The 20,860-nt window shown below is 53.4% G+C and overlaps 1 protein-coding gene across 2 annotated transcripts; it reads right to left on the bottom strand.

The window, feature by feature from the left end:
• Positions 1 to 652: 652 nt before the first annotated feature.
• PNLDC1 (PARN like ribonuclease domain containing exonuclease 1) lies at positions 653 to 19,783 on the bottom strand. 2 transcript variants are annotated; one of them, XM_045500199.1, is made up of 19 exons: positions 19,675 to 19,783; positions 19,196 to 19,253; positions 18,819 to 18,892; positions 16,920 to 16,959; positions 16,030 to 16,153; positions 15,539 to 15,627; positions 14,002 to 14,102; positions 12,787 to 12,863; positions 12,468 to 12,611; positions 11,911 to 11,983; positions 10,194 to 10,279; positions 8,784 to 8,839; positions 4,930 to 4,994; positions 4,430 to 4,483; positions 4,192 to 4,234; positions 2,650 to 2,749; positions 2,207 to 2,382; positions 1,979 to 2,077; positions 653 to 913 (listed from the first exon to the last, which is right to left on the bottom strand). In XM_045500199.1, the coding sequence occupies exons 1-19, from the start codon at positions 19,748 to 19,750 to the stop codon at positions 850 to 852; spliced, it is 1,599 nt and encodes a 532-aa protein (XP_045356155.1). In that variant the 5' UTR covers positions 19,751 to 19,783; the 3' UTR covers positions 653 to 849. The 2 variants fall into 2 exon arrangements, with proteins under 2 accessions (XP_045356155.1, XP_045356156.1); XM_045500200.1 differs by having other exon boundaries at positions 11,911 to 11,980.
• Between the last annotated feature and the right edge of the window lie 1,077 nt (positions 19,784 to 20,860).

Raw genomic sequence — 20,860 nt, 5'->3', positions numbered from 1 at the left:
TGCTGAATCATAAGTGAAGTTTCAAGATTGCACAAACAGCCAAGTTCTGCTCCCGATGGAGAACAGCTACTCATAAAGCTGAGTACAGTGTGGGCATGGCGGGTGTGGAGCACCACAGAGGAAACAAAATAACCCGAGTCTCCCTGGCCCCTCAGGGGACACAGCTGTGGGATGGAGAAGTTTTGTTTTTTGTTTAATTTTTCTTTTTTGAGAACCAGCGAGCAAGCAAGCCAGAGAGGGTCAAAGAATCCCAAGTAAGCTATGCACCAGCAATGTGGAGCCCAACTCGGGGCTCGAACTCACGAACTGTGAGCTCACGACCTGAGCCAAAACCAAGAGCTGGACGCTTAACCGACTGGGCCACCCAGGCGCCCCTGGGTAATTCTTGCTTCTGAAGGGACTGGTCAACATTACAAATCATAAAATGTTATCAAAACATCTCAGATGTACATGGACACTTAGGCCATTTCCCAGATTTAAATCCCAACCAGCCGATTGGCCAAGAATTTCCCTCCCAGAAATAACGTGGCCCTTTGTTCACCTGGCGTCCAATGCTAGTTGTCTGCACATGAGACCCTCTGGAACATTAGCTTAAGTTCCCAGAGGTGGGAACTTCTCCCATTTACAAAAAGAAAAGTCTGGGCCACGAAAGTTCCACTTCTAAGGATTTCTTTATCGTTGATAACAGTTACACAATTTCACATTTGAAACAAAGTTCCTCATGAGGACCGCACAGATCGGTCTGCAGAGAAAGGTACGATTTACACAAAAGCCACAGGAGCCCCATGCGGACATGCGGACAGCTGTCCCGGAGAGGCACGGAGATGGGACAGAGGCTGCAGGCCATGCTCAGGGGTCAGGTCTTCCGAGGACGAGAGCGAGGAGGGCCCAGGTGGCCACCACGCCACAGACCCTGCAAGACAGAGCGCGGGTCATTGGTGCCGGCCGGACGGCCACGTGTGCGCTGGCAGGTGTGAAAGCCCAGACACGCGGGCCCCCCGCTCCGTCGACCCAGACTGTCCTGTCTTCCCGTCACTTCCCCAGCGCGAGCTTCCGCCGTGAGCGCAGAAGGGCTCCGAGACCCACCCGGACCCGTCGCCCTCCTAGCGGTTTACATCAGAGGTTGGCAGGCAGGAAAACATCGCCAAGGGGCCGAACATCTTCAAGCATGCCGTTTTCTACACATACGGCTCCCAACCGGCAAGCCGAAACCCTTACGAAGCAACTCCACCTTTCAGTTACACGGGCCAAAAAACCCCGATTCAAACTCGACCCCGCTCCGGTCTGCCCGGGACCCCCTTGGGCACCCCCCTCTGCTGCCATGCAGTCCAAGTCCCAAAAGCCGACGGCACGCCCGCCTGGCTCCCCGACTGCCCCCCTGGCCCTCCGTGTCCTCTGCAGTCTGCGTCCCACCGCTGCTGAAAACCTCCGACCACCCGCGGCTTCGCCCACGGCCCTCACCGGCAGCCCTCCACCCCGTCCAGCCCACATACCTGTCCCTTCTCTCCTCGTGGCCCCTCTCGAGGGCCTCCGCCCGCTGCCTGGACACGGTCCTCCCCCGCGCTCTGCCTGGCTCGTTCCCTCACCTCCCTGGAGACTTTAATGGGGTCCCACCTTCTGCTTTAACCGTCCACCCCTCTCTGGCCCTCCAGTCCCACCTCCTGATGGGCTCTTCTTTTTAACAGACACTTGTCACCTGATCCGTCGCACAATTCACTTGCTTGTCACCTCCCACTGGAGTGTGAGTTCCATGAGGGCAAGATTCTGCTTTGTTCACTGACGAAGGCCTAGAACCTAGGCCAGCACCCAACACAGCGGACGTTTACTAGAGCCCTGTCCGGGCTCACTGACTAACGTTCAGGCCACCATACTCGCCAAGGACCCCTTGACCACACGCTAGCCAGGGAACCGTGCCCCACTCAGCCCCAGCTGGCGCCGCGGGCCAGTCCAGAGGGCAGCCTCGGCCCTGGTCACTTACTGCAACAAGCAGTTGATGTCGGGGGAGTGTCTCCAGTACCGATAGAGGGAGATCTGCAGGGTGGGGTGGCCCCGGTACTCCCTCAGGATGCTCCGAGCGCTGCCAAAAGAGGGTCTCGGGTCAGGCGTGCAAGTACCAGCCCTGCGTCTCTGAGCAGGCCGCAGGAGGCCTCAAGGAGACAGGGCGGGCTGCGGGGCGGGAGGACGGGCTGAGAACCCAGGCACCTACTCCTTGAACTTATTGGTCAAGAGCAGGAACTGGCTCCGCGACAGTCGCCGGACATCGAACTTGCAGAGATTCTGAAACTCACGATACACTTGCTGCTCGCTGACCCCAGGCCACCTCCGGACGCTGAGGAGGAGGATGGGAGGTCGGATACTGGGGTAATCTGGACCAGAAAAGTTCTAGAAGACAGGGAGAAGAAAGGAGGAGATTCTCTGCCATTCCTACTGGCAACCTACCCCAGGGTTTGAAGACCCTGAGAGAGGCTAGGAAGGGCTCTGTCTGGGCTGGGAGGGGAAGGAAGGAACGAGCGCGTCCACGCGGGTTTGGGCAGGAAGACACAGAACAAGCCTAGCAGGGCGGGAGCGCCCCCTTCTGAGAGACCCCTGAACCAGACTGCTCCCCGCACGCGGCTGAGTAGGGGAAGGAGCGAAACAAAAGCTACTCACGATCTTAGGGACCCCGGCTCGGATAAGATTCACCTGGTTCACATAGGGAGCCAGCACATCGAGGTACAGAGGGAAGGACAGCTCAGGCAGGGAGCCAGCTCTACGGGGACAGAGAAAAGCCCGGAGCACTCAGGCATACCAGCGGTTACACACAGGTCCTCGGCCACAGCTGAGGGTCCGGGGACAACAGGGGAAGGCCCTTCCTCCCTCCAAGTCCACGTGCTTCCCTCAAGCGGCCAATCTCAGAGCTCTCTCCAGGCCCAGGCCAAAGCAGAACTTCCACTTTGGTAAAGATCCCTTGACAAACATTAGCAATGGGCTCAGAGAATTCGTGAGAGGCCGCTGTCCCCAGGTCCACTTTATCACCCCTTGATGGGACCATCACCCTTGATTCCAAAAGGCCGTCCCTCACCCCGCGACCCACCACGCCCTGCCTCTGTCCAGACACCACCAGACCCCTGAGCACGGGTCTGTGACAAGACACAGGCCTTGGAGCCAGGCAGGCCCAGCAGCCACAGAACTTCTCTAAATCTAGGAGGGCTTTTAGGTCACGAGGACTCAATCAAACAAAAGGATGTAAGGCACCCAGGTGCCACCTCCGGACGCTAAGGAGGAGGATGGGAGGTCGGACACTGGGGTCATCTGGACCGGAAAAGTTCTAGAAGACAGGGAGAAGAACGGAGGAGATTTTCTGCCATTCGGGCTGTTAGCTGCCTTCACCGTCTGGCACGTGGGTACCTCCCGGGGAGCACGGAGATGCGGTCAGAGCTCAGGGAGGAGCAAGAGGGGGCGGACTTCCTATTTAAGTTATAAGCCTCACATCAACAGGTCACAGAGGATTGCTATGCATAACATCCATTACCAAAACAGACAAAAAGGCAGTACCAAGGTTAACAGATTAGTCCAAAGTTATTAGCTTTCACTAGTCCGCAAAGGTTTCCAAGTCGGCCTCAAGGGCCCTGTGTTTCAATTCTGATGAGCTCCTCACCTGGCCCAAATCCTACACAACAAACACGGACACCCAGCTGGCGCTACAGAATGTGTATTTCATGTGTGGTGTCACCGCCTATGAGCGGATGCTGGAAGCATCGAGGAGGACGTCGCCACGCATTCCAATTTGGGGTTTTAGAAACACTTTCCTATATGCCCGATTCCAAGTCCCTCCCCTTCTCCCCAGCCTGACTGTGGGGACCCCCAGGAGGGGTCCCTTATCGGCCTGGACACTTAGCCCTCCTACCTCACTGTGACACAGTGATGAAGAACAGGCAGGTAACAAAGCAAGCTTACACACTGGGAGGCGGGGGTCAGGAGCCACAGCTGGCCTTACCACCTCGGCCTCCCGGCCCGTGAGTGTTCCCAGTGGGAACACAGGGGCCAGGACCAGCAGGGAAGGCCACCCTGAGGAGGAAGTCTGCTTCCCCGGGCAGGGACTGCGTGTACATAGCGCCCCACACGCTCCCTTTGGGACAGCCGCAGGAGCCGGGCGCCTTAGCTCACACCCAGCGAGCCCCGTTCCCGTAACGGGATGGAAGGAACACTCACCCATGTACTCTCCACAGGAGCAAATGTGCCACTTTCAGAAGAACTGGGGACAAAACGCTAGAGATATAACAGACATCCAGCCTCGACCAGCTCCCCTTATCAAAACATGCAAAGCCATGATTTCTGTGATGTGCAACCCACCTAGAAATGAATGGAGAGCCTCGGGATTGGGGAGGGGGGATCATCCCCAATAAAGCGTGAGCCTCCCCCCACCAAGTGTAACGACAGCAACTCTCACCTGAGCCACAGAGGAAAGCATCATACGCAGCCTCGTGGGGGTACTTGGTCTCAGCTGAAGCCGTGTTCCAGAAGCGGGAGAGAATCGGGCAGCCGTCAGAACGTGGCCTGGACGAGGAGCCTCCTCTCCGCCCAGCTCCACACCCGTGCTGGCCGCACACGCACCACCACCAACCATCGCTCCTCCAGAGAGGGGTGTGCCCTTCTTCCCACCCGCACCCACCTTCACCCCAGGTCCCCCACGGCAGCAGGAAGCTGAGGCAGAAAGCCACCCAGCAGGCTAGTCACGTGTCAAAGGGGAGCAGACGCCCCCCAGGAGGTCGTGAAGCCTTCCAGAAGGACTCCTTTTCAGGGTAGGGGGGTCACGTGGAGCATAGACAGGAAAATGATGGAGCACCCACGTAACCCTCCCACACACCTGCCCATGGGGAGACCAGGCCATAGCGCCGCCACCCCAATACTCAGCCACCTATGGGGTGGCCCCAGCTCACGGGAACATACCATATTTTTCGCACTTGCTTGCGTGAATAATCACTGGCCCGGAATTTTTGGTAGGATTCAAGTCACTAGTACAGAAGAAAAACAGTGTAAAGCATAGTCACAGAGGCGCCCCTGGGTGGCTCAGTCGGTTAAGCGTCCAACTTCGACTGAGGTCATGATCTCACAGCTCGTGGGTTTGAGCCCCGCGTTGGGCTCTGTGCTGACAGCTTAGAGCCTGCTTCAGATTGTGTCTCTCTCACTCTCAAAAATACGCGTTAAAAAATAAATTAAAAAAAGAAAAAGCAGTCACTGAAAATAAGCCCTTCTTGGTATCTCCTCACCGTCTTATGCTAATATAACTAAAAGTGTCCCCAGGACTGGGGTGCCTTTTTGAAAGAAACAAAAAGGCCCAGGTCCAGGAACAGGCGGGTGAGGTCTCAGTAAGCAGGCAGCAGCACAGGTGAAGAGGGCGAGAGAGGCTGCTACTAGGTCACTAGAGTACTGGCCACACGCTTAGCCTGAGTGAGGAACCTGGATAAAGTTGACACTGGCTCTGCCCAGGGAGCACGCACCTGGTGACCCAAAGGACACATACAGAGCTGGCCCTGCAGCGCCCGAGGCACTAACAGTGCACTGGAGGGTACGGAGGCCGCGGGCAGGAGCGACGGAAGGCTTCCTGAAGGAGGAAGCACTCCAGGAGTCCTGAACCACAGGAACTCGCTTGGCTGAAGCGATGGGGAGGCGTCTGGCATCTCACGCACAATGAAGGCGCAAAGGCAGTGAGGGAAAGGGAGCAAGGCCTGACCTGTGTGTGTGTGTGTGGCTGGAGCCCCCGAGGGAAAGGCAGGGGCCAGTGAAAGAGCTCAGCTGTTGGCAGCGGGGGCAGGGGGAGGTGCTTGAGGAGCATCAGAAAGGCAGAGGAGTGGGGCGCCTGGGTGGCGCAGTCGGTTAAGCGTCCGACTTCAGCCAGGTCACGATCTCGCGGTCCGTGAGTTCGAGCCCTGCGTCGGGCTCTGGGCTGATGGCTCAGAGCCTGGAGCCTGTTTCCGATTCTGTGTCTCCCTCTCTCTCTGCCCCTCCCCCGTTCATGCTCTGTCTCTCTCTGTCCCAAAAATAAATAAACATTGAAAAAAAAAAAAAAACAAAAAGAAAGGCAGAGGAGAAACACAGGCCAGTCAAGTTCACGTTTTAAAAGATCACTTGAGGGGCACCTGGGTGGTTCAGTTGGTTGAGCGTCCAACTTCGGCTCAGGTCGTGATCTCACGGTCTGTGAGTTCGAGCCCCGTGTCGGGCTCTGTGCTGACAGCTCAGAGCCCTGAGCCTCCTTCGGATTCTGTGTCTCCCTCTCTCTCTCTGCACCCCCCCCCCTGCTGTGTCTGTCAAAAATAAATAAACATTAAAAAAAATTTTTTTTTAAAAAGAACACTTGAGCAGCAGTGGGAAACAAGGTAGGACGGGCCATGAGGCACCCAAGGGGCTACCACCATCCCTGGAATGAAAAATAGTTGGGGGCACCTGGATGGCTCAGTTAAGCAGCTGACTTCAGCTCAGGTCACGATCTCACAGTTTGTGAGTTCAACCCTGCATTGGGCTCTGTGCTGACAGCTCAGAGCCTGGAGCCTGCTTCAGATTCTGTGTCTCCCTCTCTCTCTGCCCCTCTTCCGCTTGTGCTCTGTCTCTGTCTCTCAAAAATAAACGTTAAAAAAATTAAAAAAAAAAAAAAAAAGGAAAATAAAGATTGGGGCAGTGATCCTGGGGATGCAGAGAAGGGCAGACTTGACTACAGACATTCAGGGCGGAAGACAGACAGAACTCGCCTGACCAGCAGACGTGGCTGGCTCGGCCCGTTCAGGTCTCGGCTGTGGCACGGGTGCCCCCACTCAATGAGAAGACCTTCCCTCCGTTTTCCGCCACAGCTTCTGAGAACTGGGTCTGTGTCCAGTGTCTCGGAACACTGGTTTCCTCATCTGTTCAAGGAGAGTGGCTGCTCGGTTTAGGACCGTCAGCAGCATGGCCAGTGGCGAACATGTCACAGCCGCGGGCCCAGCGCAAGGCACAGGTCTCGGCCCTTTCTCACCAATGAGCACAGTAAGTCCCACGGCGGCCTGTGCGTCACCTGGAGTCATGTTCTCGGGTCACAGGCCGTGAAACTCAGGCCCAGAGAGATTAAGTAGTTTTCTCAAGGTTGCTCGCAAGCCACTGGGTGGCAAAGCTGGGGTTCAAACCCGAGAGGTCTAGATTCAGAGCCCGTTAGTGACGGGCAAAACTCTGGCGCGCACGCCAGCCCTGAGCACGGCACCAGGTGCCAGAAGGACGTAGAGGAAGCTGCTCCAGCACAGAAGTGGGTTTGGGGGGCAGAGAACAATGCCAGGTTAGACGTGCTTGCGCCACGTGGGGTAGGAACATCAGGCAGACAGGCGGCTCGCCAGGGGGGTCCTGGAGGTCCGAACGGCAGTCACGGCGGTGGGAGTTGAAGCTAGTGGGGTGGATTCGGTCACCCAGGGACACAGCAGTGAGCAAGGAGGCGGCCGAGGAGCGACCCTGGGAGCGAGGGGAGGGGTGGAAGAACAAGAGCCCACGGGAGTGAGTTAAAAACGAAAACCCTCCACAACTCCACGAGAGGCTACCATCAACGGTGCAGGAAGAGAGGGGCCCGGGGTGCCAGGAACGCACCCATGAGTCAGCCCATCGGCCGAGACCACGGAGGGGTTTGCACTGGGCAAGCTCACGAGAGCAAGTTCTGTGAAGGAAGAAAACCCGGCCTCGGTGGGCCGAGGCGAAGTAGAGGCCCCTGAAGATAAGTCGCAAAGATAAGAACAAAGACCATGTTGCAAGAAGAGAGTCAAGCGGGGAGCTGTCGTTTCTGGGTCGGGCTGATGACGAGGGAAAGGACAGGGCCAGGAGGAGGGCCCCGAGAGGGAGGCCATCCAACCAGCGGAGGGACAACGGGACTAGAGGCTGGGCAGGTGGGCGGAGGGCAGCCCTTCCCTGCCTGGACCCTGCACACAGTAGGCGCTCACATGTGCTGACTAGCAGGAGATACTGCCACAAAGAGGACAACACTGCAGAAGTCTGGAGGGGAGGGGACCCTTCCTGCATTTGGGCCCCATTTCTTCCGGGAAATGGGGCCCAGGAAGGCCATCGGAGGAAGGAGACATGAGGCATGAGGACCCAGAGGAGACCGTCACATGCTGAGCCGCAGGGCACCCCTGCGGGCTGTCACAGGACAATCACCGACAGAGGCGTCCTTCCAGAACGGTCCCACCTCCAGCTGCCATTGCTCAGGTCTGCTGCTTCCCCCCCCCAACCTCCCCCCAGGACGGAAAGGCGCAGCACCCCCACCCTGGCGCCTTCCAGGCACCGCGTCCCCACCAGCAGGCCCCCAGACCACAGCGGATCAGGGCTGTGAGGGGAAGTGGGAGCCACCACTCCTGCAGGAAGGTCCGGGGCCATTCACTCAAGTGTTCAGAGCGTGCCCACCTGCACCACGGCAGGCCGGGGACAAACATCAGGGCACTGAAGGAAAGAAGCCTGTTGTGCTAGAGCTTTTCACTCCAATCAGAAAGACATCAAAAGAAGTTAAACCCTGGCCACGAGAGACCACCATATACTTCAGTAGCTGTAGGTATTTTACCTGCTTCCTGCCCCCCTAGGCAGGGTTTATCAACCTCAGCACAGGAATGTCAGGGGCTGGAGAATTCTTTGCCATTGGGGGCTGTCCTGTGCATCCTGTCTACTCGCCAGACACGACAGCCCTCCCCACCCCCCAACAACCAAAAGGGTGTGTCCTGGGGAGTAAAATCCCCCCACGCCCCATCAAGAACCCCCTGCTCTACGAGCAGCTCCCTCCCCCTGCAAAAAAACAGCCTCCTTACCTGTTTAGGACTTCATAAACTTCTGAGAGATTTGAAACCCTTGGGAAATTCAGTTCCTAGAATTATGGAACAAATCAGAACAAAACTTGTGCTTTTCTTATCCGCTTGGGGATTACCAATGGCCACTGAAGGATCCTGGAAAATAATTCCTATAAACTCCTCTTTCTATTCAAAGATCAGGGTCTTTATCCCTTGATTAGGGCCCTAGCAGCATCCTTGGGTTTTCTAGAAGGTACCCAATAACCTAGGCTAGAAAAACTGCAATAACTCCTACCACCTTCCTACAAAGGCACGTGTCTAAGGGGTTCTGTAAACATATGCCTCCAAGGCACCAGACCATGGCCAAGGACACACATGTGGACACCAGGTGCTCTAAGAACCAGAGAGCCTTGGGCAACGCCAGGTCACCCCGAGCTCCTCTCCGCTTGTGTGGCAAGAACACGTGGGTTCCCTCCGATCAGCCCACACCCTTCCTGCTTCACCCTTGGACTCTGTCACATGGAGATGCACAGCATCACAGACCCGCGGAAGAGCTGGAAACTGGGGAGGGACAAATGATAAACACGGCTCTAAGCAAAGGGGTACCAAGTAACCCAATGCCTTTTTTTGTAGCTCCCTTACTGAATAGTTAGGTGACCAGCTTCGGGCTTTAAAATGCTGATCTGATTCCCCTCTCTCTGTTCCTCAGTTTAAGTTCTAAGAAGCATTCAAGCCAGTTGGGTGCCTCCCTTCTCCATGTGCAATTCATACCCTAACTGTGCAACAGAAGTCACCTGGGAGCTTTAGAAACACCACTGCACCCCCTGCCCCCTAAACCATAGGAAGCTGGCGGTGGGGTCCAGACGGCAGGATTTAGTTTCCCAGGTGATGGTATCGTGCCCAGGGTTGAAACCCATGACCTTAAGGCTCAGCAGAGATCGTTAAGAGCCCTCAGAGCCTCCCCCACCCTGTTGAGCAGGCGCAGATATTTATCACGCGTGTATCAAGCTCTAGAACAAACTGCCCTGTGTGGTGCTTTAGATCGGACAAGCTACATACAACTCAGTCAAAACATGGGAACTTGGATGAGGGAAGGAAAAAACTTACAAGCTAAGATGATAACCCAACGTGAAAATACAAAGGAAGTTGTTACTGGTTGTAAAACAGGAGAGAAGGATTTGAGGAACAATTTTCAAAAAAGAGACGGAGTGAGGGCCCATGGGTGGCTCAGCCAGTTAAGTGTCCGACTTCAGCTCAGGTCATGATTCAAGCCCCATGTCGGGCTCTCTGCTGACAGGGCTGAGCCTATCTGGGATTCTCTCTCTCTCTCCCTCCCTCTCTCTCTGTTCCTCCCCTGCTTGCACTCTCAGGAGCTCAGGCTCTCGGTAAACAAACTTTAACAAACTGGGACAAAACAATCCCGCTCCTTACCTTCCAGATGTCCTTTGTCACATTCTTGGTGTCAATGAGAACAGGAAATAGGTTGTGGATATTCAGCTTAAATTGATCATAGCTTTCTGAAGCAAAACACCAGATAGAAGGGAGTTTGTAGATAAAAATGGGAAGGAAGATTCTCCAACCTAGCTTGTCACCAACGCTAATTCACAAACAAGGCAAGCAAAACAGAACAAAATGGGAATTAAAAACATCCTTTCTCCTAGTCATTAAGGATTTTAAATCTCAAACCAACCTGCCATCACCTTTTGTGGTGGTGAAAGCCAGATGGTTTTCCATTAAACTCAGGATATTGGCTATTGTCAACACTAGTTAACGTAGTTGTGGTGTGAGCCAATGCACGCAGGGAGAAGGAAGTGCCATTGAAAAGCGGGTATGAAATGGTCTGTAAGGGACTGTTTAGAGGAAATCCAAGAAAAAAAAAAAATCAACTAAAAATTCTAAGTGCCCTGATTTAAAAAAAAAAAAAAAAAAAAGCTATTAATTGGTATATTTACCAAAGGACTACCTGTATGGAGTTTAAAGAGATTTATGGCAAAACGAACCAAAGCAAACCCCACTCTCCTCTGCCCGCTCCCCAGGCAAGCGCTTTCCATGTTCTTTCTCTGGGTGTTTGTTCCCAGATCTGCAAAGGCGCCGTGCTGCGGGTTTCCCCAGTTTTACGCATCCACCTGTCGACTGCCCGCTGGGTGAGAGGACAGCCCGTCTCATCCCTGGCTCTGCCCCCTGCTCCCCTCTCTGCCCCAACGCCCCCTCATGTCCCTGACACCCCTCCCCACCCTTCCTGCTCTCCCAGGCGCCAGGCCATGGTCCCCAACCTCTCCTTTCTTACCCACCTTTTGTTCTCCCAGCAGTTTTGTTTTGTCGTCTTAGTTTTTCTGGCCAGTGCGCATTAATTTTACCCCTACTTCTCCCTCGATTCTCTCCATATGCTCAAACTGAGGGGTTTTATCATTTCCGGGGAAGTCTTAAAACCCTCCCACCCTTTTAATCTAGACAATGTACACTATTTCATTTAATCCCCCAGTACTAGGATATCGCCATTATTATCACCCCCTTCTTACAGGCAAGGAAACCGAGAAAGCACCTTGCCGGAGCTAACACATGTGAGGAGGGTTGGAGGAGGACAGAAGCAGGGCTCTCAAGTCCAAGCCTTTAACGGCTGCATGACACTATCGTACATGCAATGAGGGCACCAGTCAGGCAAAGTGTGGCACAGCCATAAGACAAGGCCACACAGCCACTGAAATGACACTAGGTTAACGGCATAAATGCTTTGGGTAAGTCGGGGGGGGGGAAGCCAAATGCAAAATCAAACACGTAGCGCGATCAAATTTGTGATAAGTCCCAGAGGGGGAAAAAACAACAACAACAAAGTGTTAGGATTATAGCAGAGACGGAAGGCAGCTTCCTCTCTCCTCACATTTCTGATCCCACAAGGTCTCACGCAATGGTACACGACAGCTGCCATCAAGGCGGGGACAGGATCAAGCCGAATGGAAGTCTTTCTGCCGGAAAGTCACCTGGCTTGCACTGGGGGAAAATGGGAACAGGCACAGATCCGCCAGAACCCTGGAAGCCCACGGGTCCCGGGGAGGGGTGCGTGGAGGGGCTACCCTGGGGCAGGACTGGGGCCCAAACCCCGTCTGGACGTGAAGGGAAGACCGGGAGGGGGTGGCGGGCACGCCCATACCTGGGAGTGGCCGGAAGAACTTCTCGTGCAGATGCAGTAGGTCTGTCATCATGTTGTGGCCCACCAAGGGCTGCTTGGAGGGATGGACAGGCGGCAGAAAGGAGGGTTAAAACCAGACGTCCCGGGTCCACACTCTCCCGCAGGGGGGGTGCGGCTTCAGAACCCTGAGATCCCATCACACGGTATCCCCCCTCACCACCCCCTCCCATGAGAAGTGGCCCCTATGCGCAGATGCCAGAAAGAGGACGAGCAGGGCCTGGAGGGATGTGGGGCAGGGTCCACGCCGGGGGCTAAACTGAAGCAATTCCCCCCAAGCAGTTCCGGGTCAGCTAGTCATGACGTGGGGGACGGGAACCTTAGTGTTTTATGCAGACCCTCTGTCCCCGCTTAACCCGTTGCGATTTGGGGAAAGAAGGCTAGATCCAGAAAGCCGGTTATCAACAAGAACGGACCGCTTCTATCTCAAGGCATCTCATTTTTGTTGGCAGCCGCAGCGTATTACCATGGTCAGAAATACGAAAGACGGCTGGAGGCCAAGAAGAGAGATTTTTCCCTACCTTCTGGGCTTTCACCAGCATCTGGAAAAACACAGAAAAACCCCTCGCAGAGAGAAGAATCTTCTCCTTCCAGCAGCTCTCTCGATCACAGGAGGTGTTCTCAAGGTACCAGCGATGCTGTTTGCTCACTTTTTTCACTATTATCTGAGACAAAAGTAGAGACGAGTCCTCTGAATCCCGGGTTCCTGGGAACGTAGCCATGATCTCACAAAAGGAGGTGGCGGGGGGGGGGGGGGGGGGGAGACGAGAGAGAGCCTTTCTCAGAGGCCGAGGGAGAAACACAGCCCCTGAGGCTGCCCACCCCCAGGCGGGAACTCACCCCCTGGTCTCTCAGGACCGTCCAGACGTTGGGGAGGGCCTGCCTCAGCACCAGCTGGATCTCAAAGGCCTGGAAGCCTGCGGCAAGGAGACACAGGCTCGCACGGAACCGGCACAGACGGCGGTTCACCTTCCCCTCGAGAGGGGGAGGGAAGCGGAGAGCTACATGGAACAAGCCGAGCGCCTCGGCGTGCCGCGGCCAGAAGCCCACAGGACAGGACGACACGGCATCCACACCCGTTCCCGAAGCTGATGTCCTGGCCACTCTGAAACTGAGGACCCCGAAGGGTCTCTGTGTGGGGGTTACAGCTATTGACGGCCACCACGTTAGCATACTACGCTGAAGGTCATAGGTTCTCTTTCAAAATGATAAACACAGAGGCCCTTGGGTGGCTTAGTCTGTTGACTGACTTCGGCTCAGGTCACGATCTCGTGGTTCACGTCGGGCTCTGTGCTGACGGCACGGAGTCTGCTTTGGATTCTGTCTCCCTCTCTCTGCCCCTCCCCTGCTCTCGCTCTCTCAAAAATAAGTTTGTTTGGGGGCGCCTGGGTGGCGCAGTCGGTTAAGCGTCCGACTTCAGCCAGGTCACGATCTCGCGGTCCGTGAGTTCGAGCCCCGCGTCGGGCTCTGGGCTGATGGCTCAGAGCCTGGAGCCTGTTTCCGATTCTGTGTCTCCCTCTCTCTCTGCCCCTTCCCCGTTCATGCTCTGTCTCTCTCTGTCCCAAAAATAAATAAACGTTGAAAAAAAAAATTTTTTTTTTAAATAAGTTTGTTTGTTTTGTTTTTTTTTAATTAAAAAAACCGAACAGGTATGGGGTGCCTGGGTGGCTCAGTCGGTTGAGAGTCCAACTTTGACTCAGGTCATGATCTTGTGGTTTGTGAGTTCGAGCCCTGCGTGGGGCTCTGTGCTGACAGCTCTGAGCCTGGATGCTGCTCCAGATTCTGTGTCTCCTTCTCTCTCTGCCCCTCCCCTGCTTGTGCTGTCTCTCAAAAATACATAAGCAAATGTAAAAACAAAACCAAACCGAACAAAACAGATCAAAATGCCTCCAGCTTCTGAGTTGAGGTCGGAGCTTGATCTAACCCCAAGGACAACGTGCCTGCTGAGCTGACGCCCAGGATCCACAAGACAGAGGGGGTACGTTTCCCCCGACCCCCACGCCTGCCAGCGACCGGCCCCAACACTCCCAGGCTCGGGGAGAGCCTCCTGCCTACCAGCAATACCAGGGAGAGTCATCCAGTCGCCCTCCTCCGCCAGGTCCAGCCACCGTGTCACCTCATCAATCACCACCTTGATCTGGTCTTTATCCAGAGAACTGAAAGCGGGCGCACAGAAATGGGAGGTTGGAGAAAACCACGGGAACCACAGAACCTCAAGACAGTGTGAACGTGACCAGGGGTTTGGAGGGTGCCAGCTTTAACACGGTGATCCGAGCAACAGAATGGACCCCAAAGGGACTATCTTCTGAGCCTTGCTCTGCAACAGAAAGCCAGATGCTTGGCCTATGCTCTCCCATACATTCGCAGGGGCACGCCCCATCCTTTCTGCCTCACTGGGACGCATGCAGGAAGAGGCCTTGGGAGCGAGCCAACGCTGAGCACTACAGTCAGGCCTGTCTGCTTAATTCAGCCTTTGGGGCAATAAAGCACCATCTGGTGACATAAGGAAAAGACAGGAACTTTGGTAAGCACATCTTCTCCCATGTTAGGGACACAAGAACATGATGTTATTTTGAGATGAGGAAAGACTCTTCTCCAACATTTGAAAATAACAGAAGGTTAAAATTCAAATAGTTTTCCTCTCACAAAAAGAGACATTTTTATTGAAAATCCATGAATGAGGATTTCAGGGGGGGCAGAAAAAAGCCCAAAACTTCTGGGGGCGCCTGGCTGGCTCAGTCAGTGGAACATGCAACTCTTGATATTGAGGTTGTGGTTTCGAGGTCCAGCTTGGGTGTAGGGCTTAACAAAAACAAACAAACAAAACCCCCCACCTCCAATAGTATGTAGTTATCTGGACCTAATAATCAGCCAGAACATTCCAGAGCTAAAACTGGTCTAATTTAAGCCCCCTCCTGATAAAGGCAAGACTCTAAAGCTCAAATTGCTGAAGTGACTGGTTGAGCTCCATACAACTGACTGCAGGGCCTGTCTGGGGCCCAGGTGACCACGCGATGCTGTCACTGCATCACTCCTGGCCCAGCTCTACGGCATTACGGGGTTTCCAGTAGGACAACTGGCCCTGGGGCCAAAGAAGAGAGGCGGAGACCCCACCCTCGGGGGCACTCAGATTCAAGAACATGAGGCAGTAGGTCCAGGCCGAGGCCTACGACCAGCATGGTCAAGGTTACCCGGGATTTACCCCTGAAACCTCCCCAGGATCACACGGAAAGCCAGCACAACGCGTCACAGGGAGTCCCGCAGAGCCCCTCTCTGCTGTGGCACCGGAATGGAGTTCCTGCTTCTCCACTGAAGTACTGAGTCAAGAGTCCGTTCTTCCCCACTTCCCTTCACTTTTGAACATAAAAATCATACTTGATGCAGCAAGAGGGCTCTCATCGCAGCGGAAGGAACGGAACCACCGTCACTCTGAGCTGTCGTGTTTGGCTGACTGCATACTGCCGAAGCCACCCCAGTTAAAGGTGACGCCACGAGGTCACTGTGCTCTCGAGCCAGCACACCTACCCACAGGATACGTGAAAAAAACACCAGAAACAGAAACCCACGAAGCACCTGGAGAAACAGGCTTTACCTGCGAACTTTCCAGTTCCCAGTCAGGATGTTGTGTTTGATTTTCTTCTCCTGTTCTTCATTCATATATGGGATCCCGTTTTTGAGAAACTAGACAGGATGAGAACAAGCAGACTAGTGGAGGCATCCTCTGTGCAGCAGGAGCAGATGAAAAAGAAGCCCTCCTCGTCCAGTCTCACGTGCACAGGAAATGAGACGCAGCCCAGCTGGACCAAAGAACCTTTAAAACCTTCCTATCTCTGGGGTGCCTGGGTGGCTCAGTCGGTTAAGCATCTGACTCTTGACTTCGGCTCAGGTCATGATCTCATGGTTCATAGGGTCGAGCCCTGTGTCAGGCTCTGTGCTAACAGTGTGGACCCTGCTTGGGATTTTCTCTCTCCCTCTCTCTCTGTCCCTCTCCCACTTGTGCTCTTATTATAAATAAATAAAGCTTTAAAAAAAAAAAAAAAACCAAAAACAAAAACCTTCCCCTTCCCCGCTCTGCTGCCATACCTTGTTGTAGTCGAAGCCATACTGATTCAGAAACTGGACACTGGAAGCCTGGAAAGAGAACTCCGAATCCAAAACCCCAAACGTCGTGGGGAAGAGAAAGAAGTTACACGAATGGGCTACATACCTATAAAAAAATAAACATTAAGTGGGGCGCCTGGGTGGCGCAGTCGGTTAAGCGTCCGACTTCAGCCAGGTCACGATCTCACGGTCCGTGAGTTCGAGCCCCGCGTCGGGCTCTGGGCTGATGGCTCAGAGCCTGGAGCCTGTTTCCGATTCTGTGTCTCCCTCTCTCTCTGCCCCTCCCCCGTTCATGCTCTGTCTCTCTCTGTCCCAAAAATAAAAAATAAACTTTAAAAAAAATAAATAAATAAATAAATAAACATTAAGAAAAAAAAAAGCCAAAGACATTTTTTCCGGTTCTAGCCCACAGAGCAGGGTTGTAAGCGAATTACTTCTTTCACTTGACAAGTACCTAAATGCTGGCCACTTCTAGTACTGCTGACTGCGCTGGGGCCAAAGGAAAAAGGCAGAGATCCTGCCCTCGGGGAAGGGTCCACCCCCATCCTGAGTCCACCGTTCAGCACGCTTTCTGCCTGCTGGTGTCCAGGAGTCACATCACCCTCATTAGACCTACCCTGAAGGCTCACAGAAACAGGGAGAGGGGCACCGACGTGCCAGGGAAGACCCCCGGAAAAGATGCTGCCCCAAGAGAGACTTGAAGCAGCCAGAACCTACAGGGGACAGGAGGCCGGAAGGGCACAGACGGGGAGGAGAACATGGAACATCCAGGGCCAAAGTGGTTCAGAGCCTGGGGCAGAAGACGGAGGGGAGCAGGTGGAGAAGATTAGTGGGCAAGAGCCAGATGTTTTGCAAAAGGTCTTCATACATACTTGTTTGACTCTCCTTCAATACTGGAAAACACAGACAATCCTACAAGAAGAACAGAGGGAGTGAATACCCAAGCAAAGCTATCAAAAGTTAGCTGCAGAAAGGAAACATTGCAAACGGTACTTTGCACCTAAAGATACTTTGTATGCCTTAGAATAAGATAATCTCTTAAAAAAAAAAAAAATAGAACCAGGAGAGCTCTCAAACTGTAATTGACACTGAAATTACTAAACTATAATTGTGAATGGTTCTTCAAATACAGAAAACTGACATTTTTTTAGTTTTAAAACTAACCGGAGGAAATGCTAAAGAAAACAGAGATTTATACAGTGAAGGACTTTAAAATGTCTGCATGGTTAAGAAGACTCTATGGTGAAGTGAAGAAGACTTCAAAGTAGGGGAAGACAACAGAAATATCCACATGCTGTTTCATATATATTTTTTTTTAACTTTTTTTTTTCCAACGTTTATTTATTTTTGGGACAGAGAGAGACAGAGCATGAACGGGGGAGGGGCAGAGAGAGAGGGAGACACAGAATCGGAAGCAGGCTCCAGGCTCTGAGCCATCAGCCCAGAGCCCGACGTGGGGCTCGAACTCACGGACCGTGAGATCGTGACCTGGCTGAAGTCGGACGCTTAACCGACTGCGCCACCCAGGAGCCCCTGTTTCATATACTTTTCAAAGAGGTCTTACCGTTAAGAAAAAAACTGCAACAGAAAAATAGCAAAGGACAAGGAGAGAGAACACACACACATGCTCAGCATAGAAAAAGCAAGGGTAAATCTGTTTCAAGACTTTTTTTGTAAATAAAACTTTATTGAAACATACCATGCTCATTTACATATTATCTTTGGCTAACTTCCAGCAACAGAAAGGTAGCTGTAACAGAGACCATATGAACGATCTGCAAAACCTGAAAAATGTATCGCCTACCCCTTTACGAAAAAGGTTAACCCAGCATTTAAAATGTAGATCAGGGGTGCCTGGGTGGCTCAGTCGGTTGAGCACCCGACTTCAGCTCAGGTCATGATCTCGCAGTTCATGAGTTCGAGCCCCGCATGGGGCTCTGTGCTGACAGCTCAGAGCCTGGAGCCTGTTTCGGATTCTGTGTCTCCCTCTCTCTCTGCCCCTTCCCCATTCATGCTCTGTGTCTCTCAAAAATGAATAAACGTTAAAAAAAATTTTTTTTTTAACGTAGATCAGAACAATTAGATTTTTCCTCTACCAGGTGGGCAAAAAAGTGAAGACTGATCTTACCCAGCATGAGTGAGGAAACCAGGCACGTTCAGTGCTTTAGTAGAAGTCAGTGTAAATTCTGTGGATGGCTGGTAGGAGAGGGATCGTTTGGCCCCCCAAGTTCATACTTTCATGCACATACTAACTCTACAACTCCACTGCTGGTAGTATACCAAACACATCCATAAACACCAGGACAGTTAACACAACTTGTTTGATTACACACAAAAGGTAAAAAGGCATCATAGGAGACTGAGTCAATCCCTACATTCACAGCTAGAACACTACGTGACTGTTAAAAAATGAATGGGAATCTGTTTATGCTGATATAGAAAGATGTCTAAGCCCCATTAGTGAAAAAGTCTGCAGAGCGAGACGCTTTATAACAGGATCTTGTTCTTGCAGGTTTTAAGCAAAAACCACACGCATTTTTTCTTGAGAGAGGATACAGATTCTTTAATGTCGATTTACTTAGGCATGGGAACAGTGCAGCTAATTCAGTTTCTGCTTGTTCCCAAATGTCGGGCCCCACAGGCACAACATGGCCAAAACTGAAGCCAGCATCTCTGAAAGGAGTCAAAGCTGTTTTACCAGCAGGAAACCCAAAGGCGATACAAACCCCTCCTTCAGTAACTCATAGCAAACAGCTGAAGAAGAAACTCACCAATCTGACAGATTGTGAATTGCTGAACACTCTGACGGGTCTTTAGATACCACTCTGAGGGCAGGTCGAACAGGCTGCGGAAAAACAGACATCTCATCCCACAGGGAAGGAAATGGTGTGAAGGCACCCCAGACTCCACTCTGGATCAGCATCTCTCAACCACAAGCAGCATTTTTCCTTGTTACAACTATTACATACTCCCAGTGCTCAGTGGACAAAGACCACCCCCCCACACACAAAGTGCTGTCCTGCCCCCCCCCCACCCCCATGCCAACAAGGTGTCTGCAGAGAAAGAATGTGCAAGTGGCCAGAACACCAGTCGGAAGGGCACAGGTAAGCCCCTCCCCAGCTCAGCTGTAAGGCAGCTTTGGCTTTACCTGATCTGCTGGGGCCGGGACTGGTTAGAACGAAGGCCCGTGAACTCTATGTCCAGACCTGCGGGGGGGCAAAAAACAAAAAAAAGACAAGAGTCCGCAGACGCAGACCATTGCCACGGCTCTTCATGTTGTATGTGTTGCAGGTGAGCGAGCGTACTCGGCTCAGGAGGCCAGGTGGGGTCAAGAAGACAGAAAGGAGAAAGCCAAAGCAAGGACAAGCCAGGCCACTCATCCCATCTGCTCGGCTCCACCTGGACTACAGTGGGGCCAAAGCGTACTCGCTGCCTAACGTCCCACCGCCCAGGCCCCAGAAGGAATGTCCCCGTCGGTCGGAAGGGCCCTCTTTGCGCCTCCCGCGGCCTGCCGAGCGTCCCGGCTGGGCCTCACCTCTCTGCTCCTGTCCCGCCCGCGCCACACCCTGTGCAGGCTCCCACGGGCCAGAGGGATGCGGCGACAGGGCCCGGAATCCCCGCCCTTACCCACGAAGTCCGCGCCCAGGACGAGCTCCTGCAGCAGAGGGAGGCTCTGCTCGAACTCGTCGGCGCCCACGTCCATGACCACGCAGCTCCGCCGAGGGCGCCCGGTGCGGCCACGTGCAGCCACGCGCTTCCGCCGCGCCGGCCGCCTTAAAGGGCTCGCACGGGAAGCGGGTGGCCCGGGAGCCTGCGATTGGCCGCGTGCCGCCACCTGCCCGCCCACAGGTGTCCGCCCTTACACCTCGGCCGCGGGCGGGGCTCGCTTAGACCCCGCCTTCCAGCCAAAGCCCCCTTCCCTTGCCCCGCACGGCAATCTCTGCAGTGACTTTAAGGTGCGGTTTACCGAGACCTAGGGTATTAGGACGGGTGGTGGGAGAAAATGGTGCCTGAAGAAGGGTGAAAAGGGGCCAGTAGACAGCACCTGGAGGAACTGCGGTACGTAGGTCAGGACGGCAGCTGTGGACGAGGGTGGAGGGACCACCTCTCGTCCGCTTTGAGATCAGCACTTGTTCGCACTTCGCCCGCATTGAGCTGCCCCGTCCCCTCCCCCAACACCCCTTCTTTTTCTTCACTTTGTCTGCATCATCCTTTATAATACCATCTATCAAACTCTCCGCAAAAAGCCTCAATAATTGCCCAATCGAACTGCAGAGATGATCTGGGACAATCCTTGCGAGGGAAAAAAAACATCCACCTATTCCTTGCGGGGGGTGGGGGGGGAGGAACCCACGTACAGTGTCACTTCCAGGTGAACTCTATTTTTGTCTCCGTCAATTTCCGAAGCCACTAGTCCATCGGTCTTTACGTCTTCCCTTGAAGGCTTCTCAGAACCAATCATACTTTTAAAAAATGTTGGTGCATACTTAGCTTTTTTCAGCAACCTATCAAATATTCAGATTGGAAATAGTAATGTGATTTCACTTATGTATGTATAATTGGGATACACATTTAAAAACGGGGAGGAAATGCTCCAGAAGCTACCCTAACTGCTTACATGTTCTTCCTCTTCACATCTGTCTTAAATAGCCAGAAGTAGTTAACCTCTTTTGATTTATTTTTTTATTTTTTTTCAATATATGAAATTTATTGTCAAATTGGTTTCCATACAACACCCAGTGCTCATCCCAAAAGGTGCCCTCCTCAATACCCATCACCCACCCTCCACTCCCTCCCACCCCCCATCAACCCT

This window comes from Leopardus geoffroyi, chromosome B2 (assembly GCF_018350155.1).
Source record: "Leopardus geoffroyi isolate Oge1 chromosome B2, O.geoffroyi_Oge1_pat1.0, whole genome shotgun sequence".
In the NCBI taxonomy this organism is placed as follows: Eukaryota; Metazoa; Chordata; class Mammalia; order Carnivora; family Felidae; genus Leopardus; species Leopardus geoffroyi.
This window is presented reverse-complemented; position numbering and strand designations above follow the sequence as displayed.